The 23,478-nt window shown below is 39.1% G+C and overlaps 1 protein-coding gene across 4 annotated transcripts; it reads left to right on the top strand.

Annotated features, from left to right (window-relative positions):
* Positions 1–90: 90 nt before the first annotated feature.
* On the top strand, positions 91–23,388 carry HDC (histidine decarboxylase). 4 transcript variants are annotated; one of them, XR_003527771.1, is made up of 15 exons: positions 91–2,236; positions 2,656–2,811; positions 3,642–3,814; positions 4,836–4,949; positions 5,684–5,806; positions 6,631–6,765; positions 7,650–7,793; positions 8,046–8,112; positions 8,925–9,087; positions 9,194–9,284; positions 10,441–10,539; positions 11,233–11,334; positions 11,508–11,857; positions 21,120–22,077; positions 23,294–23,388. XR_003527771.1 is itself a non-coding variant. In XM_027644149.1 (13 exons), the coding sequence occupies exons 2-13, from the start codon at positions 2,784–2,786 to the stop codon at positions 12,264–12,266; spliced, it is 1,998 nt and encodes a 665-aa protein (XP_027499950.1). In that variant the 5' UTR covers positions 91–921; positions 2,656–2,783; the 3' UTR covers positions 12,267–12,451. The 4 variants fall into 4 exon arrangements, 2 of the variants coding, with proteins under 2 accessions (XP_027499950.1, XP_027499949.1); XR_003527772.1 differs by having other exon boundaries at positions 21,120–21,294; positions 23,294–23,373; XM_027644149.1 differs by lacking the exons at positions 21,120–22,077; positions 23,294–23,388 and having other exon boundaries at positions 91–921; positions 11,508–12,451.
* Positions 23,389–23,478: the final 90 nt, after the last annotated feature.

The following is a 23,478-nucleotide window of genomic DNA, read 5'->3' as shown; positions in this document are numbered from 1 at the left end:
ATTTCAGTTGTTTTGTGTATGCATTAGAAGGTTAAAGCCTCTCTGTTGGGCACTTGGAGAAACATGAAGAAACAGTTTTAGGCTTAGAATGGCCTTATGGGTTGGGAGGGAGGAGTGGGCAGAGAATTGCATTGTACTGTACAAAACTTTGTCAAACAGGTCAAAATTTGACTTGAGTATATAGAATTGGCAGTTTGGAAAAAATTCTAATATCCTGGTGTCATTACATAGTTGATAAATTTGATCCTGATTGGCAGATTTGACCTAAAAATAATCAAAAGATAATAAAAATGAAAAACCCAGTGGTGAGTTTTAGAAGAACTATTTTCAAGGATATAATTAGGCTGGTACTAGGACTTGAAGAAAGCCTTGTGCAGTGATTACCTGGAAATTGCTCTGTTTTAGGGATGTTTTCCGGAACTGTCCATAACGTCACTAGCAAATGCAGAAACCAGTTAGTCGAGATAAATGTGCTGCTTAGGCATTGTTCCAATTGAATTATTCCGTGATCAAAGTAATGTTTGTGTCCTCACATCCCACAAAATTGATGACAGTGTAATCTCTGTGAGTTCTTAATGATGATAAGAGTCTCAGTCTGAGTGGTGAGAGTGGTAACGTTCACATCCAAATGGAGAGTTTCCCACGGTTGGGACAGCACAGACCTTTGTAGCAAATAATGAAATGAACCTTTTCTAATCATTCTGTTTCCTGTGAGCAAATATTCTATTCCTCATTGTCCATAATGAAATCCTAGTAAGTGCAGGGTAGCTATAACAAAACCTTAATCACCAGCAATATTTACCCTACCTGTGATTCATTATCATCTATTTTCTAGTTCTGAACAGGACCTGCTGTTCGTTCTCTTCTGCACAGAACAAGAGACCAAGCTGATGAAACTGTCACCTTTGAGCAAGGCGTAGGGTATATGTCACATGAAATATTTATTGTATAGTTTAGCTCTGAAAACATTGTTAAAAATATTGTTCCTTATTTGCTGTTCCAAAGTAAAAACAAAATGTAGTTACCTACCATCTGTTTCTTTGAACAGATGTCCATATATTTTAAGTATTAGTTACTTTAATGAGCTAGAATTACAGTTCTGGGGAACTTTGGGCTCTTCTTGAGTTGGTCCCGTGCTTGATGCACCTTCTGACCTTCCTTGTTCCCCTTTATGAGATCATTTACAGTAAAGCCAAGAGAAGTAAATAAATTGATATGAAGTGTGTGGACAGCTTGTTACTTATCTCCTGATGTTTCCAGAGAAATGTGAGAAAACAGATTAATATGCATATAGTATTTTTTTCACTTCTTTTAATACCTTTTTATCAATTTGGATTTTTTTATTTCAGTACATTAATCTGATGTGTGTGTATCAGAGCATCTTTGTTATATCTAGAAAACAGTTCCTTCTCAAATATCTAATTGCAACAGGAACTAGGAAGGGTTTCACACTGTTCTGTAGATATTTTGCTGTGAGAACAATGTAACAGCTTTCTAGAACTATGAAAGCGTTTGGGCTGTGTTTGGGTACATGAGGCAGAGAATTCAAGCTGCTCTGGCAGCCAGTTCTCTTCTGTGTGATGAGAACAGCAAAACTGCTGTCGTGTATCAGATGAAGGCTCTGCCTGATCTGGTGTCCTGTCTCCAGCAGGACCTGCCCTGACCAGGAGCCCAAGGTATAGCAAAAATAGGGCAAGACTATATTGTACTGGTAGTAGTTTCTCTTCCTGGTGCTTAGTCCACAAATCCTACCTCTCTCTTTGACCAGGGCTACTTGGTACAGTGTACAGCAAGTGAAGACGGTAAGTGCTCAACAGTGAGTACAGTGTCTAAGGTTGTGCTGGCAGAGATAGGTCAGGATGTGTTTTCAGGCCCTAAAACTGGAACAAGGGGGAATCTACATGGCTGTCCTTTCAAACAGAACAATCCAGGTGGAGGACTTGGAGGAATTCTGGAAAGACAAGACCAGATCCCAGTTCTTATGCGTATCATATGTGAGGAAAGCAAGCATAATGAGGGGAAAAATATGCATTTTCCCAGCTCAGCAATCTAGGGTGATATCCATGGAGGAACATCACCCTGGTCTGTGTAACCTGCTCTGATCTGGAAAGGCGGGAAATCCACTGAGAAGATCATTGCTGCTTTGTATTGCAGTTCTGGAACTGGCAATAACTGTAAAGCCTTTCCTGTTAGCAGCACAGGACTGACAGCATAAAGACTGAAGATTTGTAGGGATGTAGGTATATTCTTATTGCTCTGGGAATTCTCAAAACAATTCTTAAAAAAACCTCCTTCCCTGTCTGCAGTGTCAAATTTGTTCTGTGCTGGTGCCTTGTTTTAATGACTAGCACAGTAGTTGGGTGTGCTGGTGTAGCATCTGCTGGCTTTTATTTGGTTTTGGAAGTTCTTGAGCTTTTTCTCTCCCACAAGTCTCCTTATAATATGCCTTATATTCACAATGTGGATTACTCTGAGACTTCTGAAAGATTGATTGAAAATGGGAAAGGGTTAGTGCAGAGGCAGCTCCTCTTAGCGATACGCTATCTTACACATCAAAAGGGCACAGATGAGAACATGAGAGATTGTAAAAGCCCTCAGTTGGGAGGAGTTAGATAAACACTCACCAATAACCTGCCTACGTTAAACCTTTTCCAGAATGCATGAGTCTGAGAGATAAAGGGAGCTATAAAGGGGGAAGCAGCCAGGAGGGCACCAGAGTGAACTGCCCACAGCTCCCGAGAGGTCGTGCCCCAGGTTTGGAGGTGCTTCTGTAAGGAATCAGTATGGAACCAGAGGAGTACAGACAGAGAGGTGAGTGATCCTTGGCTCTTGCAAATAGGTATCATTTGCTCATGGAGATCAACTATGGTAGGGCTGGGAGTGGTCCCCAAAATTAGGATGGGCTATATACTCTTTATTTGCACACATGTCCTTGAGACTTGGATCTGCTGAGGCTGAGACAAAAATGTGTCCCAGGATTAAGTGTAAATTAATGGATTTAGAGTCCATGGGTAGCTTAGCCTTTTTGGTCTTACTTTTAAGATAGTGTGGGAAAGCTGCAAAACTGTAATTCTGAATAAACTTGTGGTGAGGGTTTATGCACAGTGGCTTTTCCCCAGCTGACACTGTGGTACTGGTACAGTTCTGGAGATGGGGAACAAACTTTAGTTCTAGGGGTAGAGGAGATTGCCTTAAAAAGTGGAGAAGAGGTGTGGAGCTATGCAGCTGTTTTCAGAGGATGCAAAAGGGGGTATGCTATAAGTGACAAGGAAGTGTAGGGCATTATGAAAATTTAATTCCTGTGAAATGCAGTTTCAGTTAATTTTTAGGCAAGAAAGTCTAACCTCTCAGTAATCAAACAAACTGTACTTGTACCCTGACTGTGTTTTAAAGGTACATTTGAACTATTCAATGATGACACTGAAATAACCCTGTGAGTCTGTTCTGTCCCTATGAAGCCTGTTCTGGAAGCTGTGTCCCTGTGTTATTAGACGGGACCAGTAGGGTGTAGGAGGGAGGTCAGTTCCACTGGCTGTGCTGGGAGCAGTATTCCAATGGTAATGACAGATTGTGTGGAGTGCTGGTACTGCTAGGTAGTTTTCACATAATTGAAACTCAAAACATTGGTTTGCCTCTTCCAGGGAAAGAGATGGTGGATTACATTTGCCAGTACCTGAGCAATGTGAGAGAGAGACGGGTGACTCCTGATGTACAGCCAGGTTACATGAGAGCCCAGTTGCCGGATTCTGCCCCAATGGATCCAGACAGCTGGGACAACATCTTTGGAGATATAGAGAAGATTATTATGCCAGGGGTAAGCAATAAAGTGTAATCATGACAGGAAAAAACCTTTATTGCCTGGGGTGAACACCAAATCCTGGGAACGCACAGGTTCTGCAGAACATTTATCTAAATGAGTAAAGTACCCAAAAACGTAGAATAAGTCTTGTAGACATGTCCACAGAAGGATTCCAGGGATTACTGTTGTGTTCCTACCTATAGTTTTAGGGGATAGACTGAATGTATTTTTGATGTATGTTATACATTAACTCATATTTGCTTATAGGGAAACAAATTCACCAGTGTCAGAAATCATTAGCTTCACAATGTCTCTACCTGCTGCCCTGTATAATATCTATTTCAGAGATGTGGAGACTTGGGCACAGCAGTTGTGTACATGTAAGACCTGTCTCCTGTTCTTTGAATGTAAAGGTCTCGTTTCTCTTATACATAAGTACAGCAGATTCTGCTAAGGGAGTTCATATTATCAAATTACATGTTTTATGTAAGAAGTCCTTTCAGAGTCTATTCTCAAATTTTTTTTATAGATGTTTGCAGAAACTTGATCTGATGTAGGAGAGGTACCCACATTACACATGCTTATGCTGATGTCCCACATAGAAACTCCTTCAGGTGTATAGAGGGATTTATATAGTTGTAAATTGCTATGTGTAGCTACTTATTTTGTTTGACAAAATGAGCAAGAGCAACTTTGTTGGATGAATTCCCTTTATAAAGATAAACATTTTGATAAATCTTTCTGACTCTGGTCTTTTGAACATGGCACAACATTCTTTCCTGTTCAGAATCTTCGTCTGCCTGTTTAATTCAGATAAATGCTGTTGCTGTTTTTTGGAATTTATCTAACAACGACAGAGTGTTAGTGCTGCACTCCTGTTGATACTATCTCTGCAGCTTTCTGCTAGCAGATGTATAGTTGCACATGTTATGTTGCTGTGATCCTTTTCCATCACTTTAAAGATCTAATAATTGTTACATCTCATGCAGAATTTTGTGACATTTCCAGATTTAACTTGTATATAATTCTGTTCTAGGTAGTCCATTGGCAAAGTCCACACATGCATGCCTACTTTCCAGCTCTTACTTCCTGGCCTTCACTCCTTGGAGATATGTTGGCTGATGCAATTAACTGCTTGGGATTCACATGGGTAATTTTTTTTTTTGGCTATTTTAGATATTCATTTCCTGTGTGTAATATGCAAGAGCAGGTCATAGTCATTCTTTCTCGTTCTCTGAGTCAGTCTAATTATTTGCTTTAACCAACTGTATGTTGTTCACATAAGTGAAAAATTCACTTAAAAAAAAACCTCAAAAGGTTACCTATTAGTAAGAGGTGAATGAAGAAAATATACCGCTAGAAATGTCTGTATTCTAATTTTTTGCATATCCCACTGTGAGCATTGTTCCCCGTCATCCAATCTCAGTGCCAAGATTGTTACACAAGCACTGCAGGCAATAAAGCAACCACCATCCATTACTGCAGGCTAGATTGGGCTCCAGTCCAGTTCTCCTACTCCTTTGAGAGAACACATTTCCTATTTTTCCTCTTCTGAAAATAATTGTTTGGTGGCCTGGCCCAAAATACCTGAGTATTTTGTGTCCTCCTGCAGCAGCTACACAGCGCTACATTGTTATAACTCTGCTTACCTCAGTAGCCTTCTGAAGCCAATGTTCTCCCCAGTGGTGAAGTTGCCGAGATTTTTAGGTGTGTGTCTCTGTGTAAGAAAGCAGTAGAAGCTCATAAACCTATAAGAAACTGATGGGTATTGTCTCCATGTAGTTGTATCACATCAGCTCATTGCCTCCCTTAGCTCTCAGCTGGCAGAGGGATCAGTGCCCAGGGTGAATTACAGTCTGATTCTCTTTTTTTAAATTTTTCTAGGCCTCCAGCCCAGCCTGTACAGAACTGGAAATGAATGTGATGGATTGGTTGGCCAAAATGCTGGGACTTCCAGAGAAATTCCTGCACTACCATCCTGACAGTGTGGGTGGAGGAGTATTACAGGTAGGGGACATTAGAGGAGGTCTCATCAACGTTTTGTTTTCACTCAGCTGAATTTTCCTCTGGGTGATAGTTTTCCTAGAGGCAAAACCAACAAGATTCTCTGTGTGGGTCTAAATAGAGACAAATCCCAATTTGGCATTATTTTCCCAAATTTTAGTATAACGTAGAAGATTACAGAATAAGAATTGCTATTGCTTTTAGTGCTAACTGTGTTAGGGACGAGCAGCAGCTACTCTTGTGGCCTTTCTAAGGATAAATGAGAGTCAAACTTCATTTCTTCAGTCTGTTTCACATCACCAAATTATATACTAAAGTGATTCTTACATAATTAGAGAAGGAATACATGTCACTGTCCTTCTGCCACAGTCCTTAGCCACACAAAAAAATATTTTTCCTTTTTGTCATGTCTACTTTGTGTCTCTGAGAGGTGCAAGATCAAGGCCTGAACCTTACCTCCTTTTGGAAGGCTTAAGCAAGTATCCCATTGGAATCAGTGTTGAGGTTCTGTGTTGTTATAGGGGGTTTTGCTTACATTTGTAATTATATGGGAAATAGTACATTTTATCTGTGGAACAAAAGGAAAATATGATTTATTTACTCCCCCCAACTCAGTCCTGCACATTAAAAATATACAGCAGTTAAAAGGCTTTGTTTTGTGTTGCTGGCCCAGAGAGCTGCTCATCAGCTAATGACTTTCCACTGCATCACAGAAAAGCGGTAGTAGGAATAAAAGAGGGGGTGGGCAGCTGAGTACTGACTTCAGTGAATCCCTGGCAAGATAGCAATGAAGTAGCAGTTGCAGTAAATGAGCAATGTCTTTGCAGAGCACTGTGAGCGAATCCACCTTGGTTGCACTGCTAGCAGCAAGGAAGAACAAAATTCTGGAGATGAAGGTTTCCGAGCCAAACACCGATGAGTCCTCGCTCAATTCTCGCCTCATCGCTTATGCATCTGATCAGGTAGGTTCTTATGATTAGAAAGAAAACAAATGTGCTCCTACTGTCTCACTCAGACTATGCAATGTGAACTCGCATTTCTCTACCAAGAGGCAAACACGGGAATGCCTCACAAGCATGAACCAGTTCCTCTAATACCGCTTTCTGCAGATGAGGAAACGAAATCAGTGTGAGGCGAGGTTTTGTAGGGTCCTGGCAGTCCTCAGGAGGCTGTTCCACATGACTCATTTCTAAACTTCCTTCCTGTTTTTCACAAAGCCTTACCCCAGTAACTAGGTGCTGATCTCATGCTGCTCCAGCTCTTGTTTGTTCGCAGCCTCCTTCCACTCAGAACAGGCACGCTCAAGGCGCTGTTACCTCAGTGCTGCTCCTGGCTGTGGGCTCCACTCTGGGCCTCTGCCTGCAAACCTGTTCTGTCCCTGGGCTCCTGAACTAAACAATTGTATTTGCATGTGAAAACTGCAACAGGAGAGACTAAAAGGACTTTTTCTTATGAGGTGTTTTGGTCTACCCAGAAGTAAGCACACTTTGGGGGATTTATCTTCTTATGGCAGGGAGAAGGGAATAAACTGGGGATAATCTGTTTCTAGAGGCTCCTTTAAGCACTGAGTTTTGATAAATGGCCCTTCAAACACAAGATGAGGATGCCTATCACTATATTTTTTTTAGAGACAAGTACCCAAATAAATGAAGTGTTCCTTGGAATTACAGTGTACTATTTCTGATAGATACTTACAAAGAAGTCACTTTCAGACTTGTATTAATATGGATTACAATAAGGACATTACCTCTGCATTTCTTGTCACCACTATCTTTCATAAGGCCATAACTTACCACAGCTGTTCAACCTCAGAGCTTGAGTTCTTACTGGTTTTCTTATTTTAAAGGCACATTCTTCTGTAGAAAAGGCTGGGTTGATTTCCCTTGTGAAGATAAAATTTCTGCCTGTGGATGAGAACTTTTCCCTCAGAGGTGAAACTTTGAAGAAAGCCATTGCAGAAGACAAGAAGAAAGGCCTTGTGCCAGTCTTTGTATGTTCTACTTTCTGGCTGAGGGTATTGGCATAGTGTTGTATTCTTAATGTCAAGATAAAATTACATCTGAAACATTTCTTATTGTGTTAAAATACATCTACTGAATGTTAAAATGTATAGAAGGGTGTCTGTTTTATCGAATGTAAATTTTTAATGTTTTGACTGTCTACCTAACCTGCCCACTTTTAAAGTGCTGCATCCATTTATTAGAAAAACCCAATTCATCTTAACAGGTTCGGTTTCTTCTAGGTTTGTGCAACATTGGGTACAACTGGTGTCTGTGCTTTTGACAGTCTCTCAGAACTGGGTCCAATTTGTAAGTGTCTTTTTTTTTTCCTGATTTTAAACTACGAAAGCATATAAAAGATAGGGAGACTTTTGCATGCCAAAAACAAGGAGAGTAGAGACACTGATCAGCTGAGTTTTTCCGACATATCTCAGGGATTGCTGAAGTCAGTACAGGACTTTGCAGTGATTTCTGTAAGTTTTAGATTAGGATGCTAAAATACATTCTATTCAAGAGGGATGAAATTTGCCAACTGATAAATCTTTAATGTGGTTATTCAGGAAATACAGTCTGTGCAATACTGTTATAGGATGGATACATAAACATTTAACCTAGCAAAGGAGTTTTGAAAGTAGATTCTAGTAGGATATCCTTCGGATCCACCAGTTTTGTAGGTAAATTTGTCATGATTACAGATTCTGTTCCAGCATCAATTCTGCCCAGTAGCTTTGGAAGACCTGAGGTGCTTTCTCATATGGGTCAGATTGTGGCTTCCATTTCTGGGTCCTTTTTGCTTGCCCCACTGTCTTTGTTCTGGCTTTCTGCAACTGAGTGGTACTGGGGAATTTCATGTAGTAAAAGGGCAGGGGAGAGAAGTCAATCATTAAGAAGTCCCACTCACATCAAATATGAAATAATGAATTTTGTTTTAGTGTCCACCCGATTTCAGCATTATCCTATATTTTGGGGTTATGGATCCACAACTTTAGAATAAAACTAGATTGTCAATTGTTTGTCTGCCTCCTCCAAAAAAATGCACCTGTTTTTTTCAGAGAGGAGAGATTAAGCATGCACTTTGATTCCATACGTCCCTTACATAACAACAGTCTCAATTCCATCAGGTGATGCTGAGGGACTCTGGCTTCATATTGATGCTGCATATGCAGGAACAGCATTTGTATGTCCTGAATTTAGGCTGTTCTTGGATGGAATTGAATATGCAGATTCCTTTACTTTTAACCCTTCTAAATGGATGATGGTTCATTTTGACTGCACTGGATTTTGGTGAGTAAAGGCAAAATGCAAACACCACAACAAGAATAACATGCAAATTGCAAAGTATTTTTCTGCACTTATTTTGCTAAACCCCAGTTCCTTCTACAATTTATAGGGTTAAGGATAAATACAAATTACATCAAACCTTCAGTGTTAACCCTGTCTACCTCAGACATGCCAACTCAGGAGCTGCAATTGACTTCATGGTAAGTTATTATTTAAGTTGATATTTTATATTGCATATAAAATGTTGAAACAGACTGTGAAATTCCTCACACTCTGGAGCATGCTTATCTTATAGATGATCTGATTGCATAAATCCAATTATACTTAGATCCTAATACAAAGTAAATAATAAAACTTTAAAATGATCTGTGGTTATGAAGATTGATTATAAAATTGCTTTCAGATTGAAGTACTTAAGATTTTTACACAGATAGAGATCCAACCTTGCCTTTTTAATGAGAAGGGTCATTTCTGTGCATTGTGTTGCTGAAGTAATTCCTACTGATGCCATTTTGGCTGAATTTCTTGTATCTCTGACATGTAATAAAAGAGAGAAAGGAGTAAGCAATGGAAACACGATGCTCTGAAGCAGCAGAAGGCTGAATTACATTTTGCTTCAGATTAAGGTATTCATAGGAGAGCCAAGAGGCATTTCACTTCAGATACCTCTTACAGCAGATTTCAGTACAGTAATACAAAGGAATATTCACTGCCAATTATTTCTGCTATGATCTCACCCTAGTCCTGAAAAGATAATTGTTTTCTTGAAATCAATAGTGCTTTTCACTAGAGTGCAAGTGGAGGGAGGGATGGAAAAAAAAGATATTGAGTCCTTCTTGTGGTTAGATTGGATCCTGCATGTGATTGTGTAGCTGCCTAGGAATACTCCTTTATATGTTTTCTCGCTCTTTTGCTTGCAGTAGGTGCTACTTTGTCTGGAACTACCTACCCCTGTATGAACTCTTGTTCAGGATGGCACTTAAATATGCAAATTACAGGAACTGAAGTGAGCACTCAGTCTTAAAGTGTAAATGGCCACATCTTAAATTGATCATGCTCTTAAAATGCAAAAAGTTGTTGTTATTGGCTGGTAATTAACTTAAAATTCTGATCATGTCTAGGCCATAGATTAAGAGGAATAGCAAAAATATTATTTTTGCAAATAATTGAAAAATATGGAGATACAGTGTTTCTTTGATGGCTGTTTCCTAGGCTTAGCAGATTTTTGGTAGTATGACACTGTTTGTCTCAAAAGAGATTTCTGACCTGAACCTGAAGCAATAGGTGTAGCAGTGTAAGGGGAACCCTCCTTTCTGTTGTTTCTGCACTCATTGAGGCACTGTTGTGTTTTCACAGCACTGGCAGATTCCACTGAGTCGCCGATTCCGGTCTTTGAAGCTGTGGTTTGTGCTTCGCTCGTTTGGGGTGAAAAAGCTTCAAGCTCACGTCCGACATGTATGTGACTTAACAATGGAACCGTACATGTGTTATGTTCATTTCTTGGTAGCTGAGATTAATAAGTTCAGAGGTTCAAAGATGAGTAACAGAAATCCTCTGACATGCAAAGCTTGCATGTGAACACTAAACGTGTGCTCTTAAGTAATCTGTAAAGATTAACTGCGTAGACAAAACGTTTCCTGTCCTCTTCTTGGAAGCAATAGGCAATAGCAGGCGAGTTGGTAAGTCACAGCCTTCTACACGTTACTGAGTACTAATCTGTAGGAGCTTTCTTTGAGGCAGCTGTTTGAGAGGCAGGCTGTGATGGAAGGCTGAACCCACCACTGTGAAAATGTACAGGCTTAAGTCTCTGATGGAGAGTAAATACAAGGATCGTATTGTGGATCAATGGTTGCCACAAAAGGACTCCAATCTGAGAAGGCACATTGTTTTCAAATGTTCTTCTAGAAAATCCCTATGTATAGTCCAATTACTCATGTTCATTGTCAAGGGTTTGGGCAAGTAGACAGACTTTAAAATTCTTAACTTTGTTGTCATTCTTCTGTTTTCTGCTATTCGTGCATTGAAATGAAGTGTTTTAGTAAGGAAAGGAAGTCTTTTTAACTATCTAATTTAGTGTTTTACAGTGGGTTTGTGACAAACCAGTATATAACTTGGGTTATAGGTTAATTAAGTTATTCTTAATTATAGGGTACTGAAACAGCCAAATTCTTTGAGTCCTTGGTTAAAAGTGACCCGCTTTTTGAAATTCCTGCGAAGAGGCATCTTGGACTGGTTGTGTTTCGGCTAAAGGTAATGATAAGACTTTTTGTATGTCTCTTTGGAATGAATTGACCACAGCTGATCTCTCCCCAGATGTTAAGAACTGTGAATAAACTTTCATGTAAGAATTTGTGATCGCAATTCTTAGAGATGTTTGGATGTCATTGGAAATTCTAATTTTTTCTTATTCACATTTAAAACAGGGTCCCAACTGGCTGACAGAAAAACTCCTGAAAGAACTAAGCAGTTCTGGCAGGCTCTTCCTCATTCCAGCAACCATTCATGACAAGTTCATCATTCGCTTTACTGTAACGTCCCAGTTCACAACCAGGGAAGACATTCTGCGAGACTGGAACATCATTCAACACACTGCAGCCCAAATTGTTAGCCAGAATTATGGGCTGCACTGCATCAATTCTGATTATGGGGCAAGAATCCCTGCTATGGTAGTAGAGCCCAGTTCTGATGCCATTAGTAATGCTTCCCAGCTTTATCTAGATGGAGGGAAATCTAAACCACCTTCCAGAAAAACAGTAGTTAAGCCTAAGTTATCAGTGAGTCCCAGTACACCTGTGATTAGTCAACAAGTGAAAGGTCAAGGGGATCCTCTAGATGACTGTTTTCCAGAAGATGTCCAAGATGTTACCAAACATAAGTTAACCTCTTTTTTATTCAGTTATTTATCTGTTCAAGGCAAGAAAAAGACAGCACGTTCCCTTAGCTGCACCAGTGTGCCAGTGACTGGTGGTCTTGAGCAGTGTAACCCCAAAGCTGCAGCCACTGACAAGGAGGAGTCTCGTGCAAATGCCAGGGTTCTTTCCAGCCTGCCTGAAGACATGATGATGTTCAAAAAAAGTGCCTTCAAAAAACTAATTAAGTTCTACAGTGTCCCAAGCTTTCCAGAGTGTAGCATTCAGTGTGGCCTTCAGCTGCCTTGTTGTCCTCTGCAAGCCATTGTTTAACAAGTAAGAGAGCTTGGTCCTTAGAAAGAGAACCAAAGTTTGCTTAATCATATGCAATACCACGTGTTCTTTTGTTCAATATGTAAGCAGTGGCAATGACCACTGAGAAAATTACTGTGCTTTTACTGGTGAAAACCTCATGTATTTATAGATAAAAATGTCAAATAAATCTTGTAGGCATATAACATGAAACCCTGTGTTTTGTAGACTGTGATAAAGAAAATGCCAGTTTCTGCCTTATCCCTCTGTGTTCTAGATGCAGAGGAGGAATTTACAGTCTTCTAAGCTATTCCTTGAGATAAGCCTTTTCCCCTGTTCTCCAATTACAGGTTCCTCATAGAGGTTTTCAGCTCTACAGAGATTTCAGTCATGAGTTAGTTTGCTTGCTGAGACAGTTAAACTTCAGGGCCACTATCTAGCGATGCTCAGCCTTGCAGTGGCAACTAGAATTCAACAGTGTAAACAGTAATTATGTCACCATTTGGATAGCCTCAAAATTTGAAACAAACTGCACTTCTCCAGTTCCTCTTATTTTCTCTAACGTTTACTCAGCCCTAGAGACCTGTGTTTAGTCAGTGTCGTGTTCCTTCTGATACTTTTAATTTAACACTAAGTTTTGGGTTGTTCTCTGAAAATACAAAGCAAAGCCCTGTTATGCATTAGTCTGTGCTGCACACTGGGACAATCTGTTTTTCTTCAGAAATCCCAAGGGGTGAAGGTGTGTTAGTCCACTGCTAGATATAGTTTTGTTTGTTCAAGTAGTTCTCATTAGTATAATACTTTTAACATGCAACTGCTAATGCATATGTTGTTTGAGGTTAATATATCATGAAATGTGTCACATATGACATGTCATGATTTTGAAGTGGCTGGTACTTTTCTGGTTTTTAAGTTATTTTTGTGAAGGAATTACTAATTCAGATGGGTTATTTTGTGCTTTACTAACATTAAGGACTGCCTTGGTGTATGTTGATACTTTTGCCCAAACAGCTGTCACTTGGCTAGAAATTGCAGTATGTAAACTTCAGTGGTTTTGCTGAACCAAGCAACAATTTCAATTTTGTTAGCCAAGGGACAAGAAGTGCTTTTTTTATTGACTCCATTGTCTGCTAGGTTTTATACTTCAGTGCGTGCTCAGTTAATGGGTTTATGACTTCCCATGGATGCTCCATTTCCATAGTCTTCTCATTTCCAGATTGCATCCTCCTAATGCTTTATGGAAGTACTTGAAAACCAGGTACCTTTCTGCTATAACTCCACAATAGCTGACATTCACAAAACTCTGCATCAATATCCTCCAGGGGGGATGGATTGAATTTCAAGCTGCCTGCAGAGGTCACAAGGGACTACATAATTTAAACTTAGATAATAACCTTATATGAATTTAACTTATATAACGAACACCTCAGTATTTTGAAATGGAAGCTCCAAAACTAACCATCCAAAATAAATAAATAATTACATAAAAATGTAATATTTTTTGCCAAGTATTACTAACATTTGTTACTGTCACAGCCTGAATCTGAGCTCCAGCTCCAGTGAATGATGCACAGGCAAACTGGGAGGGTTAGTTCCTTCATATTTGTAGGGTGCAAGGAACTACGATTATGTGGTACTGATTATTTGCCTGTTTCTGCCACTGTGTCAAGCAGTGCATAGGTTCCCCTTGACTTCAGCTACGAAATCCTAATTGGTCAACACTTGCTTATACTCAGCTTTAGACAATAGAAATCTGTTTCATTACCAGGAAATACAGTTCATGAAATTTATTCACTACTCTTTTCTCAGTTTCTGTGCTCTATTCTCTCATTTGCTTTTTTTTCCTGCCTACTTCTATTTTCAGTTCTTTGTAAGGGGCTCGTTGCTACAGTGCTCATTTGCTCTATTCATAGAGCAGGAAAGGAAGTTAAAAATAAAGAAAAGCTAGACCTTGTCAGATCCTACAGAGCTCCTTAGACCTGGGAGACTTCCACTCTGCAGGTGCCAACATCCAAGACTTTGCAGGGTTTGCCAAGAGGCAAGGATATCTTGCTTTGATCCACCAGATGTCACCAGCGGGCAACAAGTAACTGGAAATTTGCATTGAATTGGGATTCAAGCTCACCGTACAAGACAGGGAGCATGGGAAAGCCCAACACTCCTTATGCTCCTAACCACAGGATGCTCCAGGCTACGGCATTTTCTGTGCAGACAGCCTCCTCTCTTCTCTCTTCAGTTTTCTATTTTGTTATGATTTGATGGGAGATTACACTGTAATGGTACAAGACAGCATGTGCTGTGTGACAAGACAGATTGCTGTGTGACAGCAATCATACCACGAAGCAACACTTACTTAATTACTGGTGAATGGCAGAGATCTGGGATTCAGAGTGGATGACTTGTGACTTCAGTGAACTGGTGTAACAGGCCAGCTGTGTTTGTTCTTTCCTTACCTGTGTCACCTGACACTTCTCACTGAAATTCACAGCTGGGTGTTTTTCAGGATTGCTAAACTGAAGCCTTCAAGGGTAATTTTTCAGTTTCAAATGTCTTTCTGTCACATTTCAAATTCACAGCTACTACAGTTTCTATTAAATGCTTATTTGCAGTTTTACCACAGTTTTTCTGGAAGGTTTCAATCAGATGTGACAGGTTGACCTGATCTAATTCATTGGTGCAGCCAAAAGGAGTGATTCTCTTTCCCTGTCCTCCTTATGTGACCTCCTAACTCCACTGCCTCCCTTGCTCCAGCTCTGGTGCTCTTCTGACAGTTCAGTGATGAATTCAGCTCACTAAGCCAGCAGAAAACTGTTTTGCTGGGTGAGTTCTCTGTTGACTCACTGAGTAGAACTGGCTTTTAAGGAATCATATTAGTAGCAATATTAGGACTAATACATAGGAAGGAATGAGGAAGTAATAAGCACCAGCTTGATCTCCCTCCCCTACATGCTACATCCCAAATTCTCCCTCTGTTCCCTCCCACCTTAGGAAGGAATGCAAGGTGTCTATTAACCAGGCAAAATAATTTTTGTAAATGTAAGAACCAAGTTCTTAGTCTATGGAGAGATAAATCACTGAACCTACTCACGGTGGAGTTCAAAGCCATTCCGTTTTCACCCTCCCTGCCTGGCAGAGGTTCAGGAGATGAAGGTCAGTGAAATATATGCTTTGGCACTACTTAAACTGTGCTAGCATCAGCAGTTTATTGGTATTTTTCCATATCTTTCCCAACTTCTGAGGGATGATGCTTACAAGTCTGTAATGCATCAGGATGTCTAGTAGGTCAGCTGGGTGAGCTGAATTGACATCTTTGTTCACTGAAATAATTTGCAATCACCAACTTTGAAAAAAGTCTCCTTCAAAAGGAGTGAGCCACTCCTGTGACTAGAATTTCCAAGCAAGTTTTGTCTAATGAATTAGCCAGGTCCCTCCTAAAATCAAGAAATCTTGATGTTACAGGGTACCTTTACTTTGCTGCAGCTCTTTTTTGTTCCTTTATGTTAATTACATTGCTTTTGAAAGATAAAATGATGCAACCTGGCTGGAACTAAACATGCCATGACTTGTTAGACAAAGCCATATAGACAGTCCAGATTTGTGTGCTATATGCTTCTGTTCTTCTTAAATTTATCAGATCTGAAACCTCCTTCCCTTTCAAGAAATTGGCATTTTGCAGCTAAGAATTTGTTTTGCTAGAAAATTGCCTACTGAATCTCCTTGCAATACCATGTATTGAAGCTAAAAATCTTAAACTGTTTTGGATTGAGTGGTGAGCTTGGATTTAGCTCTCTGCTCATTTATGACTGGCTAAAGAAATTCTAGGTGAAGCTGTCTGAATCACAGTGAGACTCATCTTTCTGTGCAGAGGTGTTAGAAGCAACTGCTATGAAATTCTAGGAACAAAATTGTAATAGTCTACAGTGACATGTGAGAGATTCCTGGTGTTGGATGGTAACTAGATTCTTGGCATTCTTGTCTTCCTTGGATGGACATGGTTGGGATTCACCAGAGCAGATGTGCTTTCCAGGATCAGTGAAGGGAGCTGTCAAAGCTCAGGAATTAGCTCCTCTTCTAATACAGAAACTCCAAAGGGAGCCTCGCTCAGTTCTCTTTCATGAAGTTGAGAAAATGTTTCCATCCCATAAATAGACTTTGAATTGTATAGGCTCATTACAGATACACAGCCAAACTGCTTCCAGAGCTATGCCAGCAGAAGTCAGTTCAGAGTTCAGTTAGTTGTGTTAATTCAGGTATCCCGGTCATTGCAAGCAAGCTCCTTGTGCTCTCCTCTGCTGAGGACCTGTTATCTGCCAATAATTGGAGTGGCCAAGGGGAGATGAAAGGGTAAGGATTAAGAAGAAAGCTTGGCTGAGAATTTAAAATTACTCCTTTCCACCAAAGTCTGACTTCACTTTTTTTTCACTTGTGATGGAAGAGTAAATGACGTCCATGTGTCCAAATCCAATGTTGTTTTTTTAACCACAATTTTAAGCTTGAATCAGATTCAGCATAAAACTCACTATGAATTTATTAAATCCTCTGAATGAGGCACTCAAATCAAACCCTACTTGTATAACTTTTTACTGTCCTACCATCAAGGCAAAATTATACTCAGCAAACTTTTCAAAGGCAGTAGAGTATAAGCAACATTCACAGGTGCTACCAACAACAGAATCAAGTGGTGGAATGTGCTTATCAAAGAACTGTGTTTTCTTAGAAAAAGGGGAGGGGGGAGAATATGCTTTGCTCTCACAACCTTATTTACTGAGCAGCAGCAAACTAAACAGACAAGTTCTGCCCTCTAGTTCAATCTAAGGGTACTTCAGCCCCTTTCACATGAATAAATTGCATGCATGTGCTAGAAAACAGTAGCTTGAGTAATTCCTCAAGAAACTGCATAGAGTGACTGAGGTTCTGTGGCTTATTCCTCTTTTCAAGGAATCTCTTCAAGGCATTCTAGGGTTCAGTGTAGAAAGGAGAAGCAGAGGAAAGCTGCTTTTTGTACTCCCTAAAGTAAATAGAAGTCTAATAACTTTGGTGCCTTGGGCTGTCCTCTCTTGAAACTTGGTATGGATAAGAGGTTATTGGAGAACCAAAGCTTCCTGTCTCTTCCAAGAAAGAAAGTGGAACAAATGCTAAGTATTTCAACAAAAATCATGGAACCCCCCTTCAAATTAGGAGATTAGTAGCTTACTTGCAGTTGCTTCTCACATAATGGTTAAAGGAGTCATAATTTGTGAAATGGTTGTTCAGATGTATAATGTGATATGGCTGCAATTTTAACTGCAGTGAAAAGAAGGGGAGTGAAAAGAAAACTGGATGCAGTTGTTATTTCAGGAGCACAGCAAAGTTACATTAATAATTTCAATAAATATTGTTCTAGAAAGATGTGAAGCAGTTTCCCAATTTTAAATGCTTATGTACAGCAGGCTATGTTGCAAAACCATATATTTGAGATGCAAGAGATTTCAAATGTACTAGAGCCATGAAGTTCACTTGGCAGACCTGAGAGAAAGTATCGTCACAGAACTGACCCTAGAAAATGTTGGCAGATCATGTTACTGTACACATGGAAATGCTGGTCTGAATGAAATCTATCCCACCAAGTGAAGTGCCTCTTGCTGCATGAACCTCCAGCATTTTTCAGTAGTTAGCACTGCACTGCCTCTGGAAATGACACAGTGTAAAATGTCATGGATTATGGCCACCAAATCCTTTGCCTTCACAGAACTTTCATCAGCTCTGTCACCTTTCTATAATAGAAATGTGACATCTAAAATTAAAACAGGTATTTATGTGCTGGTACTCATTTATATGCACATACAGTGTAGCTAATCACACTGTGGATTTCTGCAACCTCTGTTAGGAAAAGAATTTCATTATTAAATCAGTCATTTCTATGGTGTAACATGGTTTGTGAGTAGCCAGAAGGACAGTGGAAGTCTTACCTTCCTGAAGCCAGGTGGATATTTTTATTTGAGCAAATTTTATTTGCTCAAAGTTCCAGAGATTTGGTTTTTTACTAATTTTAAGCCCAAAGTTTTGTCTAACAATTATCTCACTAGAGCTCTGTCATTGTGTTTTCTATTTCAATTGCAGCTTGTATCTCCTCCCTGGCCCGTGTCCTGCCCTTCACATATGTGCACCTCTACTACCTGTACTGTTTCCTTTGCTCAGTTACTGAGTCTTGTTTTGAGTAGGGATTTATAACTGTGTTTCTCTTCATCCTTTTAGTATTTTGGCTACTTGGTTCCCAAAAAAGGAGTTACATTATTTCATAAATTATCAGACATGCTTGAAATTTAGTGCAATACGCTAATTTGTGAATTATAAAGTGAACTATATACTTTGAAATGAATTTTGATTGTATATGTGATTTGATTGCATTTTGCAACAAAATTGTAAAGACATTTTAACAGAAAGATATGAAGAGCAATATTTGCATAAATAAAATAATACACTAGGAATTGACTCGTACCAATGGACTAACAACCTTAGAAAATTGTGATCTATTGCTACCTAAGTTTCAAATACAAACTGAAAACATCTACATAAGTCATCTCCTTTCAGTCATCAGATTTTTTGGTTTCTGAAAGACAAGGAAGGTTTTAGCCTTGCTTCCAGGAACAGGTTACACAACTGGGGGTTGTGTATGTGCATATATATGTCTGTGTCTGCTCCCTCCTTCCCCTCCCTGTAACTTGACCCTGTTGGCTGCTTTCAGACAAATTTGAGAAAGGGTCATAGGTCTCAATGGTATTAAGTTCCTACAAGTTCTGTGATAATAGCTGAGTGGGGATAAAGAGACCCCTGAAGTGCCCCAGCTAACAAAAAGGAGGCAGAGCTGACAGATACCAGTGTGTCCACATAATGGAGACTCCTTACAAATTCTGATCTGTGATTATATTAAATGCCATCCAGTTTATGATTATGTTTTATCATTTACCATATGAATTGCACAAAAAGATAGGAAATCTCTTCCACTTAGGTCTTGTAGTCACGGGAGTAAGTGTTTCATTCTGTGGTCAAAGCTCCATTGTAGCAAAGTGCGTTCGGTCTGATGGAGAATTTGGCATTCAGTGTGTCACACAGTGAAGATGTCCTGACAAGAAAGAACACAAAATCTTCCAAGAATTACACAGAATTGACTTGTGGGGAAAACTACAGGATTTGTCCTTCCATAAAAGACAAAATAGGCAGAACCCATGTAAAGTTTGTCAAGAAATTTAAATTGGGCTCAGTGAAGCTGGGATTAGGGAGAAAGGATTTCCTGCCATTTTATGTATGTAGCTTGTTTGATTGGTTAAATATAATTATGTATTTTGAGTGTGAAGAATGACAAAGCAAGATTTATATTATTTAATTAAAATTGAAATATCTTTCAAAGTACTTTGAAAAGAGTACATTGTTTTTAGCTCTTTTTATAGATCACAAGTAAAAGTAAAATATTTTAAATTAGAGGAATTGTTTCAATTATGTGTGGAAAAGTATTTTTACTGGTTTTGGAGTTCAGAGTTGACTACAAAATTATGACCTTAAATGAGGAAAAAAACCCACCCTCATTTTAATATTTTGAGGTGCATTTATTCTTTTCAATTGGAACAGTCCAGACTTCTGAACTTCAGGAAGTTTGAAACTTGCTTTCTAAGAAGCATACTGAATTCTTCTGTGTTGCTCCTGATAGCTAACAGATAAGATTTGCTGTGCCAAATTCTCTTCCTGTGGGTGCAGTCTGTTGGAATTTAGCAAGCAGTATCCTTTTCAAGGCACTGTAAGGAAGGCACTGAGGTCTCTCATGTTTGTATTTCTGAGCAGATTAAGTTTCTGTAAGTAAGGCAAAAACTGTTGAGTATATGTAAATTTTAAGACCAGCTCACACTAGATATCTTATACCAAATTGGTTTTATAGGTAATATAACAGAAATACTGGTAAGAAAGGGTAAGCTGTTCCTTAACCTTAAATGTCATGTTCCCCAAGTGCTTCAGGCATGTTGCTGTACCACATTACAAATCTAAACAACAGCAATTAAGGACCTCAATTCCTGGGCAGATGGAAATTCATATTTAAGCAGCAGTATAATCCCTTGAGACTTCTGTTTCTCCAATAGAGATGTGTTAGAGATAAGATAGGTAAAACTAAGACCAGACACTGTCCTAAAACATAGATGAGTTTATACTTCAATCTTCAGTAACACTGGTCTTGCTGCCAAGGATAACTTCTCTCTGCTGTGTCTCCTGTTGCTTTTTCTAGTTCTATAGTTTTAAATTACAATTTTACTACTTAATATCTTATTAATATCTTATTCTCTCATGCTGCTGGTCCAGAATGTTGCTCTTCATTAACTGGAACCACGTTGCTTTAAATGGATTACCTCATTATCAAAATGAGATAAGCCTGCAAGGCACCTTATGTCATTCAAAAATGATGGATAGAATATTACAAAACATGCATTGAGCCCCATTAAAAAAAACAAATCACCACTTGCTAGTTAATATTTATAGGCCAGATCTCAGCAATAGCAATGTGAAGCTCCTTTTTCTGTTTCAAGTTAAAATTCCATACTGAGGTGAAGCCTGGAGGAGAAGAAAATATATTTACTAGATCAGCACATGATTTTAAAATAATTGGCAAGCTTTTGGTTAATGAGCTGAGCTTTCAAGGTATTCCAATAATTCTAGCAATTTGTGTAATAACATTAATGATGTGATCTTTCTAATAAGATTTTTGATCCAAAAAGCTCAGTGCCTGCTAAGTCAACCACATGTTTAAGTAAATTTTTTGTATTTGAATGAATGAATTTGGCTTGCTGTAAGTTTTAATAATCATCACTGGTGATGTGTTCCATGATTTATGTCTCTGTTAAAATGTACACGGCTAGATCAAGTCCTTCTTGTAGAAGAGGAAGAAGATAAAAAGAGCTGCCTAATATAGGAAAAGCAAGAGGACTCTCATTTTGATGCCAAAGAAGGGACTGTAAGGAATGACACTTCCATACACCACAGATGCAAACTGTATGAGGTCTGTATTGGACATGAAGGAACAAAAAATGTGAGCAAAGAAATACAAATAAGTAACTGTTTAGGAGACAAACAAGGGTTTGTTTTTCAAGTGATCCCGAAGATGGTCAGGTGAGGACAGAAGTGGAGTGATACCACTAGAGTGCATTGTAGATGGTTAGTGCATGGACAGCATTGCAGGTATCAAGGCCCATGTGAGGGCAGTCTGGGGGTCAAATGACTCGTATAAAGGCTGGGAGGAAAATGCTATTTACCATGAGTGAAGTTCTCTAGGTCAGACCATAAATGTGCTAGTTAGGAAAAGGAAAGTATTTCTGCTTTGATTGTACTTAGATGAAGATTGGTTTGTGTCCAGGAGGAGCTACCGTTAAAAAAGAAAGAAACAGATCTGTGAGATATGGGAAAGAATGCTTTCACTAAAAGAAATTGTGAGCAGAAATGACTCAGTCCAGAAGAAAAATAAAAAAAAATGGTATAGCATTCAGCAAAAGCTTGTTGCAATTATGGTGAGGACAATTTTAGGGACCCTGTAAAGCATCAAACACATGTAGTAAGTAGGGAAAGAAGTAGTGTGCAGAGTCAGAAGAACTATGTAAACTGAGTTGATAAAGAATGATCCAAAGGTCCAAAACTAGCTGATAAATTGAAAAGGACAGAAAAGGAAGCAAGACCTTTGGATTTAGCCACAAGCCAATCATTAATTTTTTTAGAAGGTCAATGCGAGTAAAGTGACCTTAGCAAAATCAACTGAATCTTATAACAAGTATTTGAGCAGAACTAGCATAAACTGAGGTTTTTTAAAAAAAGATGACTGGTAACTAGGAATTAGACAGCATCAAGAAAATTCCTTTTGAAATTTAAAAAGAATAATCCTTTTATACTTTTTGGTACAAGAATAGTGTTTGATGTAATTATGTTACAAATGACTCCTAAAAACCTGAGTGAGTTATAAGAAAGTTCTGCAGTCGTATGAAACTGGGTAACATGTTCTTGGTATCATGCTAACTAAAATAATTAACTTTTCTCCAAGAACTATGTAAATTCACGGAAAACTTGTACTGTGCTATTTGTCCTGGGAAGGTGTAGTGTTTACCCGTGTCAGAAAGGCAAACTGCTGAATGAATAATTACTTAGTAGAATAAATCTTGCTTACTCGTATTATCTAAGGCATGTAAAAGCTGTGGCTGATTTGCTGTATTCTAAACATTTATTATGTTTTAATATATGTTACTACTAGTGATGTTTATCTTTTTCTGCTGTAGGTATGTCTGCTGAGTTCACTAGCACTGCCTGTGATCTTGCATATACAAGTACTGTTAAATATTGTGTCTTTTCACAGCCATGCCCCACTGTACCAGCTCTGGAGAGCTGGAGGAGTATTGAACAGGGCACTGCTTGGGTGATAAAGGCAGAAGTAAAAATCACGTTCAAATAAAGATGCAGATTTTTTACAACGTTGAACGGAATAACTCAGATAAAAGTAATTTTTGCTCTGTCTGTTTTTTACTTTTGTAAGGAAGATGATTTACAAGTGAACTTACGTGCAAAGTTAAGAAAGTGCAGAATAGCACAATCAGGCTAAGAGGAACACACTAAATATGAGTAGAGCTGGTAGCAAACATATTTCTCCTTGTAGACAGTTTCTGTTGAGTAGAAGTATTTTTGAAGATATGTCTGTTGATTTTATCAGGGAGAGATTTTTGCAGGGAAACATAAGTATAGGTCTATGAGAAGCTAACTGGTTTAGGTTTTAAGTTGACTTTTCATTGTATTACAATAAAGATTTTGAGAAGCTGGAATTTGAAATCTTTTGGGATATTCTTTAAACAGCTCCTCAATAATTAAAGAGTTAAAATATTTACAGGTGAATCACAAACACTTTAGGTTGTGTAGTCTAAAAATCTGAATTCTCAACACATGAAATATTGGAATTTTTGGTAAAATTGAACCTGCTTACTACATGTTTAATGAAGAACACGCATATTTGACGACTAAAAATGACTGAATTACACGCTTCGGTACGTTTTTAGAGCAGCATTTTAAACGTGACTGGAAATCTCCAGAGGCAGATTGCTGCTGAAGAGCCCTTCGTGGAAATGAAATCCCTGACGGCAGCTGCAGGCGGGCGGTGCCCCCCCCGACGGGCTCCGCTCCCCGCGGCCCCCGGGCGGGGCTGGACGGGCCCCATAAAGGCGGAGGGGCGGGTGCGGGGCGC

Source organism: Corapipo altera, unplaced genomic scaffold (genome assembly GCF_003945725.1).
Source record: "Corapipo altera isolate COAL_440 unplaced genomic scaffold, ASM394572v1 50, whole genome shotgun sequence".
NCBI lineage: Eukaryota > Metazoa > Chordata > Aves > Passeriformes > Pipridae > Corapipo > Corapipo altera.
Note: the sequence above shows the minus strand (reverse complement) of the source record. Positions and strands in the feature narration are given on the sequence as shown.

Bases quoted from the DNA above. Each gene is read 5' to 3' on its own strand.
- HDC (XM_027644149.1), top strand. From the start codon at position 2,784: ATGGAACCAGAGGAGTACAGACAGAGAG. The intron at 4,950-5,683 runs GTAATTTTTTTT...AAATTTTTCTAG, and splicing joins ACTGCTTGGGATTCACATGG to GCCTCCAGCCCAGCCTGTAC. The intron at 7,794-8,045 runs GTATGTTCTACT...GGTTTCTTCTAG, and splicing joins AAGGCCTTGTGCCAGTCTTT to GTTTGTGCAACATTGGGTAC.